Source organism: Nicotiana tomentosiformis, chromosome 6 (assembly GCF_000390325.3).
Source record: "Nicotiana tomentosiformis chromosome 6, ASM39032v3, whole genome shotgun sequence".
Taxonomy (NCBI): Eukaryota; Viridiplantae; Streptophyta; class Magnoliopsida; order Solanales; family Solanaceae; genus Nicotiana; species Nicotiana tomentosiformis.
Genome location: NC_090817.1, coordinates 15,941,727 through 15,967,690, shown reverse-complemented (window position 1 = coordinate 15,967,690; position 25,964 = coordinate 15,941,727). Strand labels below are relative to the sequence as shown.

The following is a 25,964-nucleotide window of genomic DNA, read 5'->3' as shown; positions in this document are numbered from 1 at the left end:
GGGAGAAGGTTCCCGGTAATACCGAACCTCCAAGATTACTCAAAAATAGAAAGGCAGGGTTTGTTCGAACTTACACAACCTAAGCTATTTTATGCTGAGGCATTCTAACCTTTGTGAATACAAGTAATAAAGTAGAGGAAAAATTTGAAAGCCAAAAGGGAAAAGAAAGCCTTGTATATATTTACCCAATAATCTTTTTACAGAGGCCAGAATGGCTTAATTCAAAAATTTATAATGGCCGAAACGACCTCAAAAAGATACAAAAGAAAGCAAAAAATATAAAGGCCTTAGTGGCCTGGTCTTCATCGGAGGCAGCATCTCCGCCCTCGGGATCTTCCCTGCCTTCAGACTCGCTTAAACTCTCGGAATCTTCCTCAGGAAAGGCCAACTTCCGGGCCCTGGCTTCTTTTTCTTTGGCGATCTCGATTTCAGCCAGTATATCGAAGTCCTGAGCATGGACTCCCTCGAGGGCTTCCTAACGAGCAAAAAATCGGCGTATAAACTTGGGCTCGCTAGTCAAAGATAGTATAGTATTGAATCGTCTCCATAGGGATTGATTTCAATAATGTTCTATTAATTCTTCAGCTTAACACTATCCAGGATAATCAACCTTTTGATTTATGTTATTATTGACTACAAATAAACTACGATTATCAGCTGTAAGAAATTGATGATACCCGAATGATTAGTAAAAATAAAGGAATATCAATGAGAGAAGGAAGGGTGATGACAAGATATGTGATCAACTATTGTTCCGGGTAACTCTATGCTAGATTCACTCTTAACTTCTATTGAGTCTTTTGATTTCAACAGATGATTAGGCTACTTCAAAGATTTCAGTTCTTCTTCCGAATGAATTTTATTCCCTTAGGTAACCCAATAACATGCCCTATGAATATATGCACAAAATTAGTGAATGAACGATCTTTCGGAGAACACCTCTCGATTATTCTCATGAACTGGGTAAATCAATAACTCCTTAAGCTCTTTCGATTACTTAGAAGAGACGTAAAATCAACCCAATCAAGATAACATAAAGCCAATAGAAGTAAACTTCTCTTTCGATTAAAGTAAGACTACAATAAGCCATGCAATTAAATTAAGAACTCATTCATTCAAGTCGGGCAATTAACATAGAGTAAAACCCAAAACAATGATTAATTCACAACCTCCGTCAACAACCCTAAGGAGGCTTACTCCATAACGATGAAAGTATTCAAAATGAGAGTACTAGAAGAACAAGAAGACATTACAATTCCCAAATTTCACCCAAACTTTCGTATTGAGTGAATTTGATCAAGTATATCGATTTCCCGTTGCTTCCGTCTTCTTCTCCCTTGAAAATTACTTCTCAAAATCAAGATACCCTCTTTTTAGATGAGTTGTGCTTCATATAGGTCAAGAAAAGTCGCCCCCAAAATTACGAATTTAGCCCTGCAGAATTTTTCCTCGGAGGGACGTGCGCGGCCATGCACCTGGGCAGGTTACCACGCATCTGGCCGCGCACATTTGAAAGTTTCTGTCTGACTTGCGCGGCCTAGTGTGCGGCCGCACACCTGGGCCATTTTCTGCTCTCGTTTTATTTCTTCTTTTTAAATGCGTGAACCTCCATTGATCCTCGAATGAGCTTCCAATGTACTCCATAATCTTCTACTTGGCCCCAACACTTCATATTAGCTCAAAATGATTCCGAACCTCATTGTAGCCCGAAATTTCTCCTGCAAAATCATAAATCAATTAATCAGAGCAATTTACTACCATTTAGCACTCAAACATCAGTAAAGTGCAGCAAATTAGAATGCAAATAGTGGCCAAAACACATAGTTATAGCCTACCATCAACACCCCACACTTGAACCATTGCTCGTCCTCGAGCAATTAAACCACACTTTACATAAATGCAACCTCACTATGCAACTTCCCTCACTCATTACACCAAGAATATTTAATATAGATTAAGCACAATAGTGTAACATTTTCTCCTCAAGAATTTACTCGCAAGCACCAGGTATTATTCACAACTTACTCACTTACTCCAACATAGAGATCAAGACTTACCTTTCCTTCGTGAAACAAATGCCCTCACACACAAAAGAGAGTAGATCCTCATACAATAAAATTCAATAACACTTAGGAACTCAAGATAGAAATAATTCACTCACTCTCAGACACAACATTCATGTGCCACAAAAGATGCACCATAGGCTTTCCCGTAGTGTACTACTCTACTAATTGAGCTCATTCAGTCAAGGATCAAATAGGACTTCTGCTGGTTATAATGTAGGCTGTGGGACGGGTAGGATACATTTAGATATAAGAATGAATACATCTCCCTAAGTACTTTAATACTAACACTTTACCAGTTGAACCCCACACTTATGTCATACCCTACTCCACATTTATATCAACATGCATTAACTCCCGCTATTTAAGCACATTTACATCAAGAGTCATCACTATTTCTCAACTATACAACTCTTTATTTTTTTTTATTTTTTCTTCAGTTCAGGTGACTCTTCCTTTTCAAAACATTGCACATTTCTCCTTGATTCAATAGTTCCACTCAAAAGCCAACCCAACCACCCAACACTTTAACTTTTACACAGTTCGTCACAATTTTATGTGCTCAAGGGAGGTGAAAGATTCAAATAGATGATCAATTTAAACAAAAGGGTAAGGTTTATAATGTGGTTGCCAATAAAACATGATTACAGGCTAAAAGTACTCAACTCACCAAAGAAATTAAAACTAATATACATTACTACATACACACATACAAGATATATACAATATATACCCACCCCACACTTTAAATGGTGGCATGTCCCCATGCCACACAAAGAAAAATATAAGGCAAAGAAACTTCCCTGATAGAGTCAGTCCATGTCGGAGACAGTGCCAGGGTCCAGATGGCAAGCTCGGCCAAGCGCACGCAACCATGCCATGATCTTCCGCTCAAACTTGGCATTTTGGGTAGACAAGGCATCTACTCGAGCTCCCAAGTCAGTGACAGAAGTACGCATCCCCGCCATTTCCTGCTCTAATGCGCTCATTCTTGTGTCTCATCGGACGACTGAGGGTCCATCAACAACTTGCTCATGCGGTGGTGAAGCAGCCACATCCTCATCTTGCACTTCGTTGCCCTCTTTTGGTGCATCAGACTCATCATTGTTCACCTCAACAGGACCAATAGTGTCCTTCCCAATTATTACTTTATCAACCTGGAACTTTTGTTCTCTTTTCACGTTCCCATCGAAGTCTCTGTATTCAGGTACACGTGACTGACGGCACAACCTTGTGATTAAGGATAGGAAGAAGAACCCATACCTCTGCACAGGACAGCGAATGAAAATTTTACCATGAATAACCTTAGCCACATCAAAATCGTGGCTATTGAGAAAACACCAAATCAGAGCAGCCTATGGACCATACACCTCAGTGGTATTGGAGGACGACATCAGGCGGCTATTTATGATGTGGAGCCAACACTTCCCTTCAAAGGTAAGTGATGCTGAATGAAACTTCCGCCCTGGCGTAAGCCACACTACCTCCTTGTTGGGCACATAAATTGTTCTGAAGAACAATTGCCATGTATGTGGTTCCCTGCTATATGTGTCATAGTAGTCTTCTGCATCAGGATTTTCCCCAAACGGTGGCAAACGGTAGGCACTCTGAATGGCCTCTACAGACGCGTCCACACTCTTCTTTTGAACCGTGCAGAGATGGTTAACATATTCCGGGCAGTTTGCATAAAACTCCCAAACAACCATCAAATTTGCTTCGTCTGGTTCTTCAAAAAATATCCCCAGCCCTCGCCGGACCAATTCACGATACATGTTTGGGAAGTCATTTTGGAGGGACCCCATATAAATTTTCCTCTCCGGGATGGATTTTTTTGGTGACTTTTTACATAAGCGTTCCTGGGCAGCACTGGATACAAACTTGTTATTTTCAAATGGGCGAGTATTTGTAGAAACTCACGGCCGGGATGAGCCAGCTTGACCACTAGAGGAGGCACCTGTTGCTCTTCGTTTCTTGGATGGTGTCCTACCTGAAACAAACACCAACATCAGCTAAAAGCACGATATGTGAACCAAGAGTGGCTACTCTGACTTCACCAGCATACTTAGTCACTAAATTAGATTCTCAAATTCATAGGAGCATTTAAACAAACACCTGATGTGCCTAGTTCACCCAAACTCCCAAACAACAAATCTTTAGCCCCAATTTGGACAAAACTTCACCAATGACACACCCAACCCATCATGGTAAAATTTAACTATTACCCCAATACAAAACAAGTATAACTCAACAGAGAGAAAAGCAAACAAAAGAAATAAACAGAATCTCTACAAGTCAAGGAGAAGAAAATAAAATAAAAGAAATTAAGAGAGAAAAGCATGGCACTTACCTGAAGGGAGCTTGAGGGGATTTGGGTTGGGAAGAGGAAGGAAGAATACACTTCAATTAAGTATGGGGCTATGTAGAGAAGAGAAGAGAGAAGGGGGAGGGTTAGGGTTGTTTAGTGTAGGGGAGAGAAAGGGGGGATTTTAGAATTGGGGGGTTTTAAAAGGGAAAGGTCCGAAATTAAAAAGAAAAGGGGAAGGTTCGAAATTGAAAAAATAAAAAAAATTACTTACCTATGTGTGGTCGGTGCACGGCTGCGACGTGAGGTAGTAAGGGGTCAAAAATGCACGGCCGTGCATGTTTGGTAGTGGGGTCCTAAAAGTGCGCGGCCACGCACGTTTTTTTTTCTTTTTCCGATTAATATCTACTACTTCATAATACACACTAACTACTATAAGGTCAGAGGCAGTTCTGAGTTATAGTCGTCAGCTTGACTCAACCAGGCATCCTCAGTTGATTTTGATGCTCTAGGATTGCTATGCAAATCCTCGAGCAAGATACGGCTTCAGTTTGTGCCTATTTACTTTGAAGCTTTATGTTCCGTCTTGGTTGTGGATCTCAATCGCCCCGTATGGTGATACATGCTTCACCATATACGGTCCTGTCTATCTAGACTTGAATTTTCCGAGAAATAATTTGAGTCTACTATTGTATAGTAAGACTTTGTCCCTTCATGAAACTCCTTTGGCCTAATCAGACAATCATGCCACTTTTTAGTCTTTTCCTTGAAGATTCGCTTACTTTCATACGCGTCCAGTTTGAACTCTTCCAATTCATGCATCTGCTCCAACCTGTGATCACCTGCAAGACTAAAATCAAGATTAAGCATCTTAATTGCCCAATAAGCCTTATGTTCAATCTCAACAAGTAAGTGACACGACTTTCCATACACTAATTTGAATGGTAAAATCCCTATGGTCACTTTGAACGCAGATCTATACGCCCATAGTGCTTCATCCAATTTGATAGACCAGTCTTTTCGAGAAGCACTGACCGTCTTTTCAAGAATTTGTTTTAGTTCCCGATTAGCAACTTTAACTTGCCCACTAGTTTGGGCATGGTATGGGGTTCCTGTTTTGTGTGTGACCCCATAATTAGAGTAGTAGTGCAGCAAACTGCTTATTCACAAAGTGTGACCTATTGTCACTAATGATCACTCGAGGTGTCCCAAAGCGGGTAGAAATGTTTTTACTAAGAAATTCACACACCACCTGAGCAATCATTGGTCCTAGTAGGGATTACTTCAACCCATTTAGATACGTAGTCAACGGCTACTAGGATTTACTCATAAGAATGCAACGGTGGGAACATACCCATGAAGTCGATGCCCCAAACGTCAAAAATTTCACATACCAGAATGGAGTTGAGCGGCATTTCATCCTTCTTGCTAATGTTACCTGCTCTATGACACTTGTCACATGAAGCTACATATGCCTGTGCATCTTTCTACAGAGTAGGCCAAAAGAACCCGATTTCCATGACCTTTCCTGCAGTGCGATTTCCACCATAGTGACCTCCAGTTGCTCCATCATGGCAATGAGATAGAATGCTTGCCATTTCTTCTTCAGGCACACATCGTCTAATCACCCCATCTGCACACAGTTTAAACAAGAATGGGTCATCCCAAAAATAACTTTTTACCTCACCTTGAAGCTTCTTCTTTGATCACGAGTGAGGTCACGGGGTAACCATCCACTAGCCAAAAAGTTGGCTATATCTGCATACCATGGTAGCCTTTCAGAAACCTCTTCTATGGAAAAAATCTGCTCATCAGGGAACTCTACCTTTATTTCGACTGTTTCAACTTGAGGCTTCTCAAGCCGAGATAGATGATCTGCGACTTGATTTTCTATGTCCTTCCTGTCTTTTATTTCCAAATCAAACTCTTGGAGAAGAAACACCCACCGCATCAGACGCGACTTGGATTCTTTCTTACTCAACATGTATTTCAATGCTGAGTGATCAGTGTGTACAATTACCTTGCTTCCCACCATGTATGATCTAAACTTATCAAAAACAAAGACCACGGCAAAAAACTCATTCTCAATAGTGGCATAATTTACTTGAGCATCATTCAATGTCCTGCTTGCATAGTAGATGGGTCTAAACATTTTATCTCTTCGTTGCCCCATAACCGCTCCCACAGCTACATCACTCGCATCACACATTATCTCAAAGGGCTGGCTCCAATCAGGTGTCACCATAATAGAAGCACTCACAAGCTTTTCCTTTATCAAATCAAATGCTCTTAAGCACTCCACATTGAAAATAAACTTGGTATCCTTTGCTAGCAATTGTGTCAATGGCTCGGTAATGCTCGATTTTTTTTATAAACCTCCTATAGAACCCAGCGTGTCCCAAGAAGCTTCTTATGCTCTTCACCGAAGTCGGGGGGAGAGCCTAGCAATAACATCCACCTTAGCTTTGTCAACCTCAATTCCATGTGCAGTTATCTTGTGGCCCAGGACAATTCCCTCATTTACCATGAAGTGACACTTCTCCCAGTTAAGAACCAAGTGAGTAGCTTCACAACGTTCAAGCATGAGCTTTAAATTCATCAAACAATCCTCAAAGTCATCACCAAAAAGGGTAAAATCATCCATGAACACCTCAAGACACTTCCCGTTTAAGTCAGAGAATATAGACATCATGCACCTCTGAAAAGTGGCAGGTGCATTATATAGCCCAAACGACATCCTCCTGTAAGCAAAAATACCTGACGGGCAAGTGAAGGTGGTCTTCTCAACATCTTCTGGGGCAATTGGTATATGATTGTAGCCTGAATACCCATCTAGGAAACAGTAACATCTATGTCCAGCCACCTTCTTGAGCATTTGATCAATAAAAAGGATTGGAAAGTGGTCTTTCCTTGTTGCCCCATTCAACCTTATATAATCAATGCACATTCTCCACCCTGTGACTGTTCTCGTGGGGATCAATTCATTATCTTCATTTTTTATCACTGTCATGTCCCCATTTTTGGGCACAACCTGTACTGGACTGGTCCACTGGCTTTCATAGATGGGAAACATTACTCCTGCATCTAGCAATTTGATGATCTCCTTGTGCACTACCTCCTCCAAAGTTGTTTTAAGCTTGCGTTGAGGTTGCACCACTGCCTTGCTATTTTCTTCCAGATGGATTTTGTGCATGCATATGGCTGGACTGATTCCATGAATATCATCTATGCTCCAATCAATGGCCTTCTTGTGCTTTGACAACAGCTCCACCTGTTTTTGCTCATGTGTACCTGTCAAATCAGTAGAAATAATTACAGGAATGTTGTTAGTTTCAAGAAAAACATATTTCAAGTGAGTGGGGAGGACTTTCAATTCCACATTGGGCTTAGAAGCCTCCTCTTTTATTTCATCCTCATCAACCACTTGCTCCTCTGTTTCAAGAGCTTCATCCTCTTTCTTTACTTAAGGATCTTCATCATTCACTGTGCCAGACTGGGTAATGCACCTCTCTAGAGTATCCCCTACAAGCTTATCAGACCTGTACTTCTCAGGAAGCTCCCCAATGATATCTAGCTTGAAACACGAGTGGGAAAATACTACATCACTAGGGTATTTCATCATTCTCTTCATCTGGAACACTACTTTCTCAGTTCCCACTCTAAGCATAAGCTGCCCCTCATAAATATTAATGATGGCTCTACCTGTACACAGAAATGGTCTCCCCAGAATTAAAGGTACTTATTTATTCACCTCCATATCCACCACAATAAAATCGATGAGGAACACAAACTTGTCCACCCGCACTAGAATATCTTCAATGATTCCCTCAGGTAAAATGGTGGTCTGGTCGGCTAGTTGTAGGGACACTGGTATTGACTTGATCACTCCAAGTTCACCTTCCAGTTTCTTGAATACAGACAGACACATTAGATTTATAGACGCACCTGAATCACAGAGAGCCTTGTCAAACTTTTCACTCCCCAACGAGCATGGTATGGTGAAGCTTCCTGGGTCCCCACACTTTTAAGGAATTTTGTTTTGCAATATAGCATTGCAGTGGGAATTCAGCTTGACCACTGTTGTCTCTTCCAATTTTCTCTTGTTAGACAAGATCTCCTTCAAGAACTTTACATAAGCGGGCATCTGAGTGAGTACATCTGTGAACGGTATGTTAACATAAAGTTGTTTGAGCATCTCCAAGAATCGCCCAAAACACTTGTCAAGTTTCTCACGCTTCATCTTTTGAGGGAAAGGTAGAGCTGACATGTGTCTACTTTCTTCAATTTCTTGTTGCACCCCGATATTCTGACTCTTTTGCTCTTCATTCTTTTCCTCTGATGGTGTCTCAGTCTGCTTGTCTACCACTTCTGATTTAGCCTTCACTATTGGATTAGTCAATTCTTTTTCGCTTCTCAGAGATATTGCTTTGATTGTTTCCTTCGGGTTATTTTTAGTGTCGGATGGAAGAGTCCCTGGAGCCCTCCCAGACAACAAATTTGTAATCTGACCCATTTACCTTTCTAAGTTTTGGATAGCTGTACCCTGAGTCTCAAATTTTGTATCTGTTTTGTTGATAAATGCCTTCATGAGATCTTCCATATTTGACTGATTTTGATGTGGTGGCTGGTATTGTTGCCTCTGCTGGTTCTGAAAACCTAGTGGTCCCTGACCCTGTGCTATGAGATTACTTTTCTACCATGAATTCAAGCTCCCATTTGGTGAACTCCACGAAAAACCTAGATGTCTTTGACCCATAGCATTAAAATTGTTCCCACCTTGGTAGTTCCCTTTATTAAAATTTCCCACAGCGTTGACCTCCTCAGTTGTATCTTGACACTCGTGTGTAGGGTGTCCCATCCCACAGATATCACAACCCACCCGTGGTTGAGTTTGCACCTGAGCCAAAGTCAATTGCTTGATGTCCTTAGCCATTGCTACTATTTGGGCCTGCATTGCTACAGTCGATTCTAATTTGTCCACCCCTGCAGAATTGTTTAGATCCCCTTGGTCTGTGGACCATTGATCTGCATCTTCGGATAGTTCATTCAAGAGAGTAACAATCTCTTCCGAAGTTTTCTTCATCAAAGGGCCTACAACTGCACTATTTAATAATCTCCTTAATGACGGGTTTAGACCGTCCCAAAAGTCCTGAAGTTGTATCCATTGCTCCATTCCTTTATGAGGGCATCTCCACAGCAGCTCCTTAAATATTTCCCATGCTTCAAACACTGTCTCCTCTTCGCCTTGGCTGAAACTATGAATCTCATTTCTCATCCTTCCCGTCTTTACAGCCGAGAAATATGTTTCCAAAAACTTGGTAGTCATCTCCTCCCACGTACGGATTGACCCTGTAGGCAAACTTCTCAGCCACTACTTTGCATCATCCTTCAGCGAGAACGGGAATGCTCTGAGGTATATAGATCATGTGATGCTCCATTGTAGCGCAATGTGTTCATTATTTCATCAAAGTCCATTAGATGGTTGTTGGGATCTTTATTGGGTTTGCCTCTGAAGATGCAGTTATTCTGAATGGTTTGGATGACTCCCTGTTTGAGTTCAAAATTGTTGACATCGATGGGTGGAGGCCCCAGTAATCTCCCAGGCCTAGGTCCTGCATTTTCAAAGTCATCCTCAATAATTTGGTTGGGGTTGAGTCTTCTCTCTCCATCAACCATTTCATCAGCAATTCTGCGGGCCGCTTTAGCTGCTAACCGAGCTTCCTGATGCTGAGCTGCCTCTCTGGCAGCTAGGTCTACTAACTCTTAGTTGTTTACCATTTTATCCTGAGTTGAAGACTGAACCAACAATAATCCACTCGCTCATTTCTCTCTTTTCAGCTACCTCAGGTGTTTGTCTAACTCTGGGTCGTATGGAACCAGGTCCTTTGAAGAGGATCGAGTCATACACCACTGAACTTACCTCGTTACCTGCACACAGATGAAAAGAGCATTAAAAAAGAAATAAAATAAAATCAAGTAGTTCCTGAATTAGCACTTAAAACTAATTTAAACACTATTAGTCGCCAATTCCCGGCAACGACACCAAAATTTGACGAGCGCAAAACTGGCGTATAAACTTGGGCTCGCTAGTCAAAGATAATATAGTATTGAATCGTCTCCACGGGGATTGGTTTCAATAATGTTCTATTAATTCTCTAGCTTAACACTATCTAGGATAATCAACCTTTTGATTTATGTTATTATTGACTACAAATAAACTACGATTATCAGCTGTAAGAAACTGATGATACCCGAATGATTAGTAAAAATAAAGGAATATCAATGAGAGAAGGAAGGGTGATGACAAGATATGTGATCAACTATTGTTCCGGGTAACTCTATGCTAGATTTAACTCTTAACTTCTATTGATTCTTTCGATTTCAACATATGATTAGGCTACTTCAAAGATTTCAATTCTTCTTCCGAATGAATTTGATTCTCTTAGGTTACCCAATAATAGGACCTATGAATGTATGCACAAAATTAGTGAATGAATGATCTTTCAGAGAATACCTCTCGATTATTCTCATGTACTGGGTAAATCAATAACTCCTTACGCTCTTTCGATTACTTAGAAAAGACGTAAAATCAACCCGATAAAGATAACATAAAGCCAATAGTAGTAAACTTCTCTTTCGATTAAAGTAAGGCTACATTAAGCCGTGCAATTGAATTAAAAACTCATTCATTCAAGTCGGGCAATTAACATAGAGTAAAACCCAAAATAATGATTAATTCACAACATCCGTCAACAACGGTAAGGAGACTTACTCCATAACAAAGAAAGTATTCAAAACGAGAGTACTAGAAGAACAAGAAGACATTACAATTCTCAAATTTCACCCAAACTTTCGTATTTAGTGAATTTGATCAAGTATATCGATCTATCGTTGCTTCCGTCTTCTTCTCCCTTCAAAATTACTTCGCAAAATCAAGATACCCTCTTTTTAGATGAGTTGGGCTTCATATAGGTCAAGGAAAGTCGCCCCCAAAATTACGAAGTTAGCCTTCCAAAATTTTTTCTCGGAGAGACGTGCGCGGCCGCGCACCTGGGCAGGTGACCGCGCATCTGGCCACGCACATTTGAAAGTTTCTGCCTCACTTGTGCGGCCCAGTGTGCGGCCGCGCACCTGGGCTATTTTGTGCTCTCATTTTATTTCTTCTTTTTAAATGTGCGAACCTCTGTTGATCATCGAACGAGCTCCCAATGTACTCCATAATCTTTTACTTGGCCCCAACACTCCATATTAGCTCAAAACGATTCTGAACCTCATTTTAGCCCAAATTTCTCCTGCAAAAACATATATCAATTAGTCAAAGCAATTTACTACCATTTAGCACTCAAACATCAGTAAAGTGCAGCAAATTAGAATGCAAATAGTGGCCAAAATACATAATTATACCCTACCATCACTTCCCTTCGAGCTTGCCACCTTCCATGATCCACCACGCTCTTGGCCTGCGCTTGAATAGCCTCAATGTCGACCTTAAATTGGGACACTTTAGCATCAGCTTTGGTATTGGTCACGGCCACCTCAGATTTGGCCGCCTCGAGTTTATTGGCTAAGTTTGCTTTATCAGAAATAGCCAAGCCCAATTGGGATTGAAGCTCCTGATAAGTAGGGATTTTGACTACTTATTTGCACTCTTTTACTTTAGCTTTATCTAAAAAATGCTTAAAGGTATTTTTGAAAACTGATAAAAATATGCTTACTTGCAGGAGCATGGGAAAAGAGCCAAATCGATTAAATTCAACTCAAGAAGGATTATTTCTGGACAAGGACAAAAACCAAGCAAAAAGAGCAAAGAGTGGACCGCATAATATTGAGTGTAGCCGCAGATTATGAAGGACCTCTGACAGAATGCCTTTGCAAAGTGCGGACCGCATAATTATTGTGCAGCCGCAAAAGATGAGGTTCAGAGAGATAGAGTCCTGAGTCCATGAAGAAGTGCGGACCGCACTATTATTGTGCGGCCGCAGAATTCAAGAGTGCAGTTGCACTCATAAATGTGCGGCCGCAGAAGATGAGGTTCAGAGAAATGGAGTTCTGAGTCCATGAAGAAGTACGGACTGCACTATTATTGTGCGGCCATAGAATTCAAGATTTCGGCTGCACTCAGAAATGTGCGGTACGCAGAAGTCCCTCCTGTCAAGCTCAAATTCAAGAGTGCGTCCGCACTCAGAAATGTATGGCTCGCAGAATCTGAAAACATGCGACCGCAACCCAGAAAAGGGCGGCCGCAGAAGTTCATCATGTCAAGCCCAGCTTCAAAGTGCAGACCGCACACAGAATTGTGCGGCCGCAGAACCTACGCAGGGGGAATTTTGTCCGATAATTTCAGCTGTGTATAAATAGTTCTTTTTTATCAAATTTAGGTCAAGTTTGAACTCCAGAAAGTAGATAGCCGTTTTTCCTTTACTGCTTTGGGAAATTTTGTATTAGTTTATCATTTTAACATTGGGTTTTCATCCCTTTATTATCTATTATGAGTTTAATCTTATCTTCTTCCTTAGTTTCTTCATTTTTGCCTATGAGTAACTAAATCTCTAGCTAGGGTTGTGACTCAACCCTAGTATGAGTATCTAATGGGTGTTTGATTTAGGGCTTGTTTAAGGTTGGGTGTATGATATTTAGCCTAGTTCTTTCTTAAATTTAGGAATTAATGGTTGCATACATTGATTCATGCCTAAATGACTTAGTCTCTACTTGAGAAAGAGAGATTAAGTCTCGGGAGACTTGGCTAACAAGAAATTGGGGTGAACTCAAGAAATTGATAGCCCCAATTAAAGGGTTGAATCTAGAGATAGTAAGACCCGACTTGAGCATATATCAATGTTTTTGTGAATTACCCATTTGAACTTGAGAAATTCAAATTGGGAAAAACCACTCAAATTACCGAGATGTATCGAGTGGATAATCGCGTGTTAATTGCTATATTACACCCCGACCAAAGAAACATGCCCTAAAGCCTACAACCTGTTAGGTAACCACCTAGGTGGAAGTCACAGCCCTAGATCTTTTATAAACTTGAAAAATAACAATACCAAAAATATCGTTCTATAGCTTTGCATTTACAAACAACAGCATAAAGTTTAGAAGTAGAAAGAAACAACCACCTAGTGCAATTTAGGCACGTCATACACCTAGTCTAAGTATATACCTAATCCAATATAAGCTCTTTGAGGAATAGACCCCGACTCAAAGTTGTGTAATTATAATTACATCAACCGCTTCACAATCCCAATCGGTGGTGTGAATTTAGGCGACATCAATTTTTGGCGCCGTTGCCGGGGAGCTAAAAATGGATTTAGCTATATATTTTATTTTGTGTGTGACTTGTCTTCTTTTCCTTCTGAGTTACTAAACTTTTTGTGAATCGATTGTAGGTACAAAAATGGCTCTCAACAATTATCCTCTTGGAAACTTGCCTTTAGGGGAGGAAGTGGACGATGACCAAGGTGAAGAGGTTCCTCTTGAACCTCAAGCAAATAGGCGAGGCCGACCGCCTCATGAAAATATTCCCATCCCTCCCCCACCTCCACCAAGTGCGGCTCCACATCGGGTGTTGCCAAATGAAGGATGCGCAAGTGCCATAGTCTCGCCCTGCATTAGAGCGGGCAACTTCCAGATCACCAATGTTATGCTCACATTGCTAAAGCAACGGGGATTCTTCATCGGGACTCCAAGTCAAAATTCATACAAACACTTGAAGGGGTTTGTGGACACTTGTTGGGGGAGTAAACAGACCAATGTCTCCGAGGATGCTTTAAGGTTGAGGCTATTTCCCTTCTCTCTACGGGGGAAAGCTTTGGATTGGTTAGAAAGATTGCCAAACCATTCTATCCGTACATGGGATGAATCGGTGGAAAAAATCATTACCAAGTTCTTTTCTCCCGGGCATATGGCTATTCTTCGAGATGAGATTCTAGCATTCAAGCAAGAACTCAATGAGCCTTTGCACTAGATTTGGGAGAGGTACCGTACTATAGTGAAAGAGTGCCCGAATAATGACATTACTGAGGTTATAATTCAACAAACCTTCTACATGGGGGGTCAATACTACCAATCAATGCGTGGTCAACCAACTTGCCGGTGGGAATTTCGTGACAACACCATATGATGAAGCTTGTGAGATCTTAGATGAAATGGCGGATACTTCATCAACATGGCAAAGTAGAGCTAATGTTCCTCAAGGTGATCCAAATGTGATTCACCTACACAAAGAATTGCATGATCATGGGTAAGCAATTGCCGAGTTGACCACAACAATGAATCAATTAGCCAAAGCTCAACTTCAACAAGTTCAAGGTCCTAAGCAAGTAAATGCAATGGAAGGTGTCAACATGATGGTGAACAAGTGAAGACAAAAGGGTCAACAAGTGCAAAACCGTGTGGAACAATTTGTGCAAGATGATAGTGGGTTTGACCAAGACGAATCATATAATGAGAAAGAGGAAGAAGTGCAATATTTGAACAACTACCAAGGGCAAAGAAACAACTCTCAAGGCCCGAATCAACAACAATGTCGATCTCAAGGAAATCAAGGAAATTGGAACAATCAAAACCACCAAGGCAATTGGAGTGGTGGTAACAACAATAAAGGTAATTGGAACAATAAAAATAATCAAGGCAACCAAGGCAATTGGGGTGGCAACAATCAAGGATATTGGGGAGGCAACAACCAAAGGGGTTGGAATAATAACCAAGTGAATTGGGGGTCGGGCTTTCAAAGGCCCTGATGTATCAACAACCAAGCAACTCGCCTCCTTATCTGTCTCGTGGTTCTAGCTCTTCCAATAATGATATGGGACGAATTGAAAATATGTTCAAACAAATGATGGAGAAGAATGTTGACTCTGATGCTCAACTAGACTCTCACAATACTTCAATCTTTAATTTGAAGGTTCAATTAGGGAAAATCTCGCAAGCTTTAAACACTCATCCTAAGGGGGCACTACCTAGTGACACAGTGGTGAACCCGAAGGGTGGGAACAACACGGGACATGCCATGGCCGTAACCATAAGGAGTGGAAAAGGTGGGGAGGAAACAACCTCAAACCAAAGAAGAATTATGGATGATGATGTAGTGATTCAAGAAGATGAAATTCCAAGCAATGTGGTTCAAGCTAATGATGAAGTGAGAATGGATATTGATGAAAATGCAGAGGAGACTCAAGAATAAGTGAACCCATCTAGGGAACACGTGATTGACATACCGGAATCGGTAGTGCCAAAGGCCAAGGCACCAATGCCAAGGCCTCCTCCTCCAAACCCTCAAAGGCTCGCCAAGAAAAATAGCGAGAACTAATTAAAGAAGTTTATTAACATGATGAAGAGCTTATCCATTAATATGCCATTGGTTGAGGCGTTGGAACAAATTCCCGGCTATGCAAAGTTCATGAAGGATTTGGTGACAAAGAAAAGACTAATGAATTGTGAGACTACCAAGATAACGCATTAAGTGAGTGCTATTGTGTACTCAATGGCTTCGAAATTGGACGATCCCGGCGCTTTCACAATCCCTTGCACTATTGGGAGCGCCGACTTTGCCAAAGCTCTATGTGATCTAGGGGCGGGTATTAACTTGATGCCCTACTCGGTGTTCAAAACTTTGGGAATTGGGCAAACAAGACCCACATCTATAAGGTTACAAATGGCGGATCGTACTATGAAGAGACCATTGGGAATTATTGATGATGTGTTGGTTCATGTTGATAAGTTCATCCTCCCAGCGGACTTTATGATTCTTGATTGCGAAGTGGACTGTGAGGTGCCTATTATCTTGGGTAGACCTTTCCTTACTACGGGGAAGACTCTTGTTAATGTGGAAGACGGTGAGCTCACCTTCCGGGTGGGCGATGACAGGTTAGTTTTCCATGTATGCAAATCGATAAGGCAACCGAATAGCAATGAAGTTTGTTCGTTTGTAGACTTAGTGACCGAGGTGATTGTTGATGATGCTAGTGCCATGGTGAATGTTGATGATACTTTGGAGGCTGTATTGCTTAATCATGATGATGATGAGAAGGAAGGTTATGTGGAACGTGTAAATTCATTGCAAGGAATGGGGTCGTACACTTATGAACCTCGAAAATTGTCCTTAGATCTTGAGAACCGGAAGACTCCTCCAACAAAGCCCTTAATCGAGAAGCCTCCCACTTTGGAGTTAAAACCATTGCCTCCACATCTCAGGTATGAATTCCTTGGGCCATGTTCTACTTTACCGGTTATTCTTTCCTCTTGTTTGACTAACATGCAGGTAGACTCTACTATGGCGGTGCTACAAAAGAGGAAGAAATTTATAGGATGGACATTGGCAGACATTCGGGGTATAAGCCCTTCCTTTTTCATGCATAAGATTATTTTGGAGGAGGATGCCAAACCCTCCATTGAACATCAAAGAAAATTAAATGAAGCAATGCAAGAGGTGGTGAAGAAGGAGATCATAAAATGGTTGGATGCAAGGGTTGTTTACCCCATTTTCGATAGCTCGTGGACCTCTCCGGTGCAATGTATCCCAAAGAAATGGGGCATGAAAGTGGTCACAAATGACAAGAACGAGTTGATCTCCACAAGAATGGTGACCGGGTGGAGAGTGTGTATGGACAATTAGAAGCTCAATAAAGTCACTCGGAAAGATCATTTCCCACTCTCATTCCTTGATCAAATGCTTGATAGGTTTGCCGATTGAGCTATCTATTGTTTCCTTGATGGATATTTCGGCTACAATCATATTCTTATTGCTCCAGAGGACCAAGATAAGACTACTTTCACTTGTCCCTTTGGTACTTTTGCATTCTCGCAAATGCTAATTGGGTTATGCAATGCACTGGCGACTTTTCAATGGGGTATGATGGACATCTTCACTGACATGGTGGAGGATTTTCTTGAGGTCTTCATGGATGACTTTTTCGTGGTCAGAAATTCTTTTAATGATTTCTTGAACAACTTGGATAAGGTCTTGGCAAGATGTGAGGAGACAAACTTGGTTTTGAATTAGGATAAATGTCACTTCATGGTCGAGGAAGGCATTATCCACGGCCATAAAATTTCAAAGCATGGTATTGAGGTCGACTAGGCCAAAATAGAGGTGATCTCTAAACTCCCACCCCCTATATCCGTGAAGGGAGTGAGGAGCTTCTTGCGTCATGCGGGGTTCTATCGCCGATTCATCAAGGATTTTTCCAAAGTGGTGAACCCCTTGTGTAAACTGTTGGAGAAGGATGCCAAGTTCCATTTCAACGAGGACTGTATGAAGGCATTCGAATTGCTCAAGTTCAAATTGACTACTACTCCCACTATCACTGCACCGGATTTGAGCTTGCCTTTCGAGCTCATATGTGATACAAGTGATGTGGCAGTTGGAGTAGTTTTGGGGCAACGTATCAACAAAATATTTCATCTGGTCTACTATGCTAGCAAGACCATGAATGATGCCCAAGTCAACTACACAGTGACCGAAAAAGAGCTACTTGCTATTGTCTTTGCTATGGAGAAGTTCCGCCCGTACTTGATGGGTACAAAGGTGATTGTCCACACCGATCATGCTGCGCTTCGGTACTTAATGAGAAAAAAGGATTCAAAGGCGAGGTTTATGCGGTGGGTGCTTCTATAGAAAGAGTTTGATCTAAAGATTCAAGACCGCAAGGGTAGTGAAAACCAAGTGGCGGATCACTTGTCTTGTTTGGAGGAGGAAGGGAGGCCACATGACAGCCTTGAGATAAATGATTCCTTTTCCGACGAGCAACTTCTATCCATTTCGATGACCAGGATTCCATAGTTCGCCGACTTAGCAAATTATCTTATGAGTGGTATTGTACCGAATGAGTTCTCTTCAAACCAAAGGAAGAAGCTCAAACGGGATTGCCTTGACTATTATTGGGATGAGCCGTATCTCTTCCGGATTTGTACCGATGGTATGATTCGACGATGTGTACCGGAGTAAGAACAAGTGGAAATTCTTGAGGCTTGACACTCTTCACCATATGATGCTCACCATGGTGGAGCTAGAACGGCAACAAAAGTGTTGAGTTGTTGATTCTATTGGCCTACTCTTTACAAGGACGCTAGCGATCTCGTCAAGCGTTGTGATGAATGTCAAAAGGCAGATTTCTAAGAAAAATGAGATGCCCCTCACCACCATCTTGGAGATTGACATTTTTGATGTGCGGGGCATTGATTTCATGGGTCAGTTCGTGAGCTCTTGTAGGAACACTTACATTTTGGTAGCTGTGGATTATGTGTCAAAGTGGGTTGAAGCCGTGGCTTTACCCAATCTTTACAAGATTCGGTACTCCAAGGGCCATTATTAGTGATGGGGGATCGCACTTTTGCAACAAATCTTTTGATACCTTACTCACCAAGTATGGTGTCACTCACAAAGTCTCAACCCCCTATCATCCTCAAGCAAGCGGGCAAGTGGAAGTCTCCAATCGGGAGATCAAGAGTATTTTGTCAAAGACAGTGAATGCCAACCGGACGGATTGTTCAAAGAAACTTGATGATGATCTTTGGGCTTATAGGACGGCTTACAAAACGCCAATTGGTATGTCTCCATACCGGTTAGTGTTCGGGAAAGCTTGTCACCTTCCGGTGGAACTTGAGCACAAGGCTATGTGGGCATTGAAGAAGCTTAATCTTGAATGGGATGTCGCTGCTAACTTAAGGGTGGAACAATTGAATGAGCTTGATGAATTTCGGTACCATGCTTATAAGAGTTCATCCTTATATAAGGACAAGATGAAGTACCTCCATGACAAGTACATCTGGAATAAGGAGTTCAAAGAAGGTGATCTTGTGTTATTGTTCAATTCTCGGTTATGAATGTTCCCGGGAAAGTTGAAGTCTAAGTGGAGTGGTCCGTTTGAGGTTGTGAATGTGACACCCTTTGGTGTATTAGACTTGAAGAACAAAAATGATGAAGTGTTTAGAGTCAATGGTCACTGGTAAAGCATTATCTTGGCAAAGTTGATGATGGCCACGTCGTGGCGTTAACTCATTTCAAGTGATTGATGGTAATCTGCGTCGTGTCGCGATGTTAAATCAAGCACTTCTTGGGAGGCAACCCATGTTTCTTTTCATCTTTTATTTTCTTCTTTTTTTTAGTTAGATTTTGTATTGAGCTAACTGGTTTTGAAGTGAATTTCAGGAATAAGTGCGCATTGCAGGTACTGTGTTCGAAATTGGCCAAGTGTTGAAAAAATGCGGACCGTACAATTTTGTATGCCATAACAGAGAAGAATCTATGGCCGCACAAAGATTCTTTGTGCGGCCGCACAACTGGAGACCCAAAACTCCAACTCTTTGAAGTTTTGAATTGTAGAGAAAAGGCCAGTCTGCGGCCGCACACAAAATTGTGTGGACCGCACAAATTTATACGGCCGCACTCACTTTTGTGCGAACCGCATAACTTCAGCAAGGTTCAGGTAAAGAGTGCGGACCACACTCAAAATTGTGCGGCCGCACTAAACTTCAATTTTGACCGACTTTGGTCAACCTATAAATAGGACCTCATTGAACTATTCACAACTTTACACACTCTAAACTTTTGAGACCTAAGCAAGCATAGTGCACACAAAGTACCTCACAATCCACATTCATTTCATCAGTGTAGATTCTTACTTGCATCCTTCATCACTAGTTTGTTCAATCTATGTTTAGATTTTTCAATATTTTCAGTTTTTGTTCTTAATTAGTATAGTTATTTTTAGGCCTAAAATGTCAAATAATCTTCATGTGTGCTTGAAATTGTGTGGATAAGTTCATGTGTGCTCATTGGGGACTGGGTAGATCATTCATCATGTTTAATTTGTAAATACCATATTTAAATTGTGCAAAAAATTGCAAAACCTAAGTCCGTGCCGTTTTATTTTTGATTGTGCGGCTGCACACAAAATTATGAGGTCCGCAGATCTTGAGTTAGGGCAAAATGTGATACATGAAAAGAGCGGACCGCACTCAAAATTGTGTGGTCCGCAGAAAAATTATGCAGTCCGCAAAAATATGTGTGCGACCGCAATTTGGAACTTCAGAGAACCAGTAGTCTGAAGCTGGTTTTGTGCGGCCGCACTCAAAATTATGCGGTCCGCAGAAAAATTGTGCGATCCACGAAAAAATGTATGCGACCGCACTTTGGAACTACAAAGATCTAGTAGTCTGAACCTGGTTTTGTGCGGCCGTACTCAAAATTGTGTGATTCGCACTTTAGCATGTGCGACCGCACTTTGAAATTGTGCGATCCGCACAAGGCAGTCTGCAGCCACACTCAATATTGTTCGGTCTGCATTGTCTCTTTTTTACACTGATTTCCTTTAACTGTTAACATGCTTCTGAACTTTAACTGACTTATGTGCTTCGTATTGTAGACAATGGTTCGATCACGAGGCAGAGGTGATACATCTAAAGGGAGGGGTGAACCCTCTTGGAAGCCAAGGAAAGGGAACTCAAACTCTGGGAGTGCAGTCAAAAGCAATAGCCAAAAAGTCGACAACTGGGAGAGGTAGAGCCACAGAGACCTCAGAATCAAGCTCGGATGTCCTGTCTAGGGAAGCCTACGAGGGTCACTCAGTGGAGGTACAGCCTGAGGCCCAGTCCCAACAACTACAATTCACTGGGAGATACCAACTGCGCAACAAACCCTCCACCACAACAAGTTCTTCTGAGGGTTTTGATGCCGGTGGCCAGGGTTCATAACCCTCCTCTACACATACTCCCTTTGCACCAGTTGCAGTAGATGATGATGGAGTTCCTGATGATGGTAGGGGAGGTGACACTAGAGTGGGCGGCCTAGAGATGTCGAAGAAGAAGGAAATATGGGAAGATAGGTTCGTGAGTTTGACTGCCTTCATAAAGTTTAGAGAGTGGTAGCCCCAGAGATCGCTCACACTTGAGAGATAATTCTTACTGAAGGATTTGGATAAATACAATCCAAATGTCCTTAAGCAGTTGAGGGAGCGCAAGGGGTGGATGCGGTTCACCCAGAGTGTTATGGATGCCAAAGAGCACTTGGTACGGGAGTTTTATGCTAATGTGGCACACATCAAGAAGGGTACCGAGGTGACCAAAGTGAGAAATTTTAAAGTCATATTTGACCCAAGCACCTTGAACACTTACCTGGGATTCGAGGAGGTAGAGGCAAGCCAGTACTTGGAGAAGCTTGCTATGGGTGATGCAGCTCGCCCTTGGTTAGCAGAGATTTTGGATCCTCCAGGACCACCACCACTATGGATCAGAGCAGGGGTTCCCATTGCACGGTCCACCCTCAACTTTGAAGCAAAGGGATGGCAAACTTTTGTGTGCAGTCGTATTGACCCAAGCCAGAATGAGAACAATCTTTCGATTCCCCGAGCAGTTTTGGTGGCATCTATCATGGCTGGGTACCCAATCAATGTGGGTGCCATTATGTTGGCCAACATGTCAGTGGTTGTCCGGAAAGGTGAAAGCTCCTACCCATATCCTAACACCCTCACAGAATATCTCACGGATGCAAAGGTGGAGCCAAGGAGTTTTGATATAAAAGTGCGTGCCAAGAAGCCCTTCTCATGGTACTCGTTGTAAGGTTCGGGAAGCCCAAAGTTCAAGGGTAAGGCAACTGCCACCGTTGGCTAGTCTGATGAGCCATCGGTGGTGGTTATAAATTCTGCTGCTGAGTCATCTACAGCTCTCATGCCTTCCACAGCAGCCGGTCCTTCCACTGAGACAGCTGACATACCACGAACTTCATTTTCTAGACTATCAGCATCAGTACCAGTGCCTGCCTCATCCACATATCCACTTACTGCGCTGCGAGTCTCAACAACTGGATGCAGATAGCTAATTCAAAGTTGTCTGACATATCCAATGTTGTTGCAGCATAATCTTCTACACCAATAGCACCACAGGTTCCTCCGTCAGTGGAGGAAACATTGAAGAAGATCATGGACAACCAGAAAACCATTACGGATACACTGGTGGCACATGGGGGAGCTATTGAGGAGTTGGGAAAACATGTGAAGAAGATGAGAAAATGTCAGGCCTCGAAGAAATAAGTGGAGAGATTGAGAAAGGAGGTGACAAAGATTGTAGTAGCTGGTGATTTACCATTTAACCTACTGTTGGAGACAGACCCATCAGTACCAGCAGACCGAGCAGCACCATCAGTAGAGGCACCAGCTGGCCAGTCTGACGAGCCAGACCTTGCTGCCCATATTGTCGAGGAGGTGCTTCAGATGCTCACCAATCTCGTTGTTCACCGAGCAGAGGATGATGAGATCCAATTGGAGGAGCCCAAGGGTGGTGATGTTTCCATGTACCCTGAGACCACATAGGGAGTTTTCTTTGCTCTCTACCCTCCCTTATTTTGATTTTGCTAAGCATTGAGGACAATGCTTATTTTTATTCGGGGGTGGTCTATTTTGGTGGGTTTGATTTGATGACATTGACGTGTAATAAATTTAATACTATTTTTATTTTATCTTTATTTTCTCTTTCATTATGTATATATTCCTCCCTCTCTTTTGATGTATATATTCTATTCCCCTCGGTTTGTATATTCATTTGTCTTACTTTCAGTAGCTTATTTCATAGCTTCTTTATTTTGTTTTCTTAGTAGTCTAGCTTCTTATTTATGTTAATAGCTTCTTTTTGATTTAGTAGATTCTTTTTATGTTTAAGTGAGCAATAAGCCTTTGGTTTTCTTAATGACACAGTTCTTTCCAAAAGTGGGTTTTGTGTGAACCGGGTGGCTCATCCCAACGATGGATGGCGTGACAACCTTCTTAAGGGATTGAGTCTGTTTTTATGTTTAGGTAGAAAAAGTAGTGTTAATGAATAAAAAAAGGGTCAAGCATGCTTCTCTTGGTACCAACACACTTAACTACACGCTTATGGTTAAAAACAAGCTTTTGGAAAGATATGGCTCTAGTTAGTGACCTTGTAACTCTTGTGTTGACTTAGGCAATCATCGGGTGGTTTAGTTGAACCATTAGCGATATTCAATATTGAATACGATTGTTTTGGGCCCTCGACTCTATCCTCTTTAACAACCCGGTTGTGTGAGAGGTGAGATATTTTGTTACAAGTCCAAGTACCCATGCGAATGGTCTAGAACTTGCCCCGAATGTATTTCTAGGAGAAATTCTAAGTTTGCTTGGCTTGAGAAGTGATTGTAGGCTCTCCTTGACCCGTTTTGAAACCTTCCATGGCCCACCAATGATGTTATCCTTAGTCAACCATTTTGAGCCTAAAGCCTTTTTTCATTCGATAACCATGTTACAAGCCTTTACCCGTTTTATAGTGACCCTTTCTTAGAACCCGAGTTTTCCTTAGCACTCATGAGAAACAAATGGCAAAAACATAAGTTTGGGGGAGAGATGAGGAGTTTGAAAGTGGTATCAAGGCACAAGAAGAGAAAATAAATGAAGAAAAGGAAAGGCAAAGAAAAAGAAAGAAAGAACAAAAGAAAAAAAACACAAAAGAAAGTGAATAATTTGAAGGGTTAAAAGGATTCAAAAGAAAGAAAAAGTGCAAAGCATGGAGAATATAAAGAAGGAGAATATGAATATCATGACCAATAAAGAGTGATGTCAAGTCTCTTTAGTTCCCCTGAGGAAAAATAAAATGACTCAAAGAGTCGGCAAAGTATGAGCCAAAAAGAGAAAATGGAGTGCTAAAGGAAAGATGAACCCGTCCATTCTAACATTTCCCTCCTTAGTCCAAAAGCCTTCATTACATGCCGAAAATTCCCTACGTGATTTCAAGTCGAGTAAGCTTACATTAGTGGTGATCTATATGAGGGGAAAGCATATGGTACTTAGAGCCGTACTTGTGACATTCTTTTGAGAGTGATGAGCGAACCTTTCACGAATCATTGAATTGAGTGCTACATTCTTCAGTGAGATGATATTACGAAGAGTATAGGAGGAGGAGTTTGGGATCCAGAGTGACCTACATGAAAGTGTGAACTCCCTTGATGATTAAAGTTAACTCTTGATGCTCAAGTGTCACATTAGAGCTATTTATGCTTTAACATTCAAAATATGGCCTTGTTGATAATTCATGAGTGTGTGTGGGTAATTGTTGGTCCCAATTGATGTGTGTTTGATGCAACTTAGGCCAGCTGAAATAGCTCTTTTCTTGTTGAGGTGGGAATTATCTTATTTGCTTGAGGACAAGCAAAAGCTTAAGCTTGGGAAAGTTGATAAGTAGGGATTTTGACTACTTATTTTCACTCTTTTACTTTAGCTTTAGCTAAAAAATTCTTAAAGGTATTCTCGAAAACTGATAAAATATGCTTACTTGCAGGAGCATTGGGAAAAGAGCCAAAACAATGAAATTCAACTCTAGAAGGAGTATTTTTGGACAAGGACTAAAACCAAGCAAAAAGAGCAAAGAGCGGACCGCACAATATTGAGTGTGGCCACAGACTATGAAGGACCTCTGACAGAATGTCTTTGCAAAGTGCGGACCGCACAATTATTGGGCAGCCATAGAAGATGAGGTTCAGAGAGATGGAGTCCTGAATCCATGAAGAAGTACGGACCGCACTATTATTGTGCGGCCGCAGAATTCAAGAGTGCGGCTGCACTCAGAAATGTGCAGCCGCAGAAGATGAGGTTCAGAGAGATGGAGTTTTGAGTCCATGAGGAAGTGCGGACTGCACTATTATTGTGAAATTTTGTATTAGTTCTTTGGCCAAATACCTATACGGCCACTTAAACTTAGCTCCAGTTTTCAATATTGACACTTTAAGTAAGCCCATTACCTATTGAACACTTTAACCCAAATCAAAGTATGCCTATAGAACACAAAAAACTTAGTCCCAAAAAATAAAACAAATATGTGAAACTCAAACGCGCTTATGTGGAAATATAATCAATGAAAAGATGCCAGATCATTAAAACAAGCCACATCAATAAAAAAAAAAAGCCATGCTGCTATTGTTTTGGTTGTAAAAAAGCCGTTGGACCTTACTCGTCGTTGTTCATCTTCTCCACTCCCATCGTTGGTCATCCTCTTTCCCCCCCTCCCCCGTTCTTCTTCTCCTTTCGTTCATAGGCCCTTCGCTCGTCGGGATCAAATCTAAGATAGTCGGGCAAATCATTTTTATTTTTGAATTTCTTTGCTATAACAACAAAATATTTCAGATCTGGGTTGAAAGAAGATGGTAAAGCTGAAGAAGATGGTGAGCAAAATCTGGAAAAGCTAAAAAATAATGGATAGAATTTGGAGAAAATCAGTCATTGACGTATTTATTTTGCCCAAATTTGTTGTTGGAGAAAAAAATATTCTTTTGTCCTTCTTTTGTCACAGTTCAAAAGCTGCAAAATAGAGCAATAATAGAGATGCATACTTACAGAGGTGACAATGGTGGAGATAAGGTGGTTATGGATGGCCTTTAGAAAAAAAGTCAATTTTAGTTTAAACAAAAAATATAAGAAAAACATGATTTCAAAACCATCAAAATTCACGCGCCTAAGAGGGGTTGAAATACAGCTCTTTTACCATGTCAGCTTTTGTGTTCAATAGGCATACTTTGATTTGGGTTAAAGTGTTCAATAGGTAATGGGCTTAATTAAAGTGTCAAAATAGAAAATGGAGCCAAGTTTAAGTGGCCGTAT

The 25,964-nt window shown here is 41.4% G+C and overlaps 1 protein-coding gene across 1 annotated transcript; it reads right to left on the bottom strand.

The window, feature by feature from the left end:
- Positions 1 to 3,976: 3,976 nt before the first annotated feature.
- Positions 3,977 to 8,293, bottom strand: LOC138893611 (uncharacterized). Its single transcript, XM_070178255.1, has 7 exons — positions 8,117 to 8,293; positions 7,892 to 8,035; positions 6,824 to 7,822; positions 6,088 to 6,634; positions 5,875 to 5,998; positions 5,004 to 5,521; positions 3,977 to 4,050 (listed from the first exon to the last, which is right to left on the bottom strand). The coding sequence occupies exons 1-7, from the start codon at positions 8,291 to 8,293 to the stop codon at positions 3,977 to 3,979; spliced, it is 2,583 nt and encodes an 860-aa protein (XP_070034356.1).
- Between the last annotated feature and the right edge of the window lie 17,671 nt (positions 8,294 to 25,964).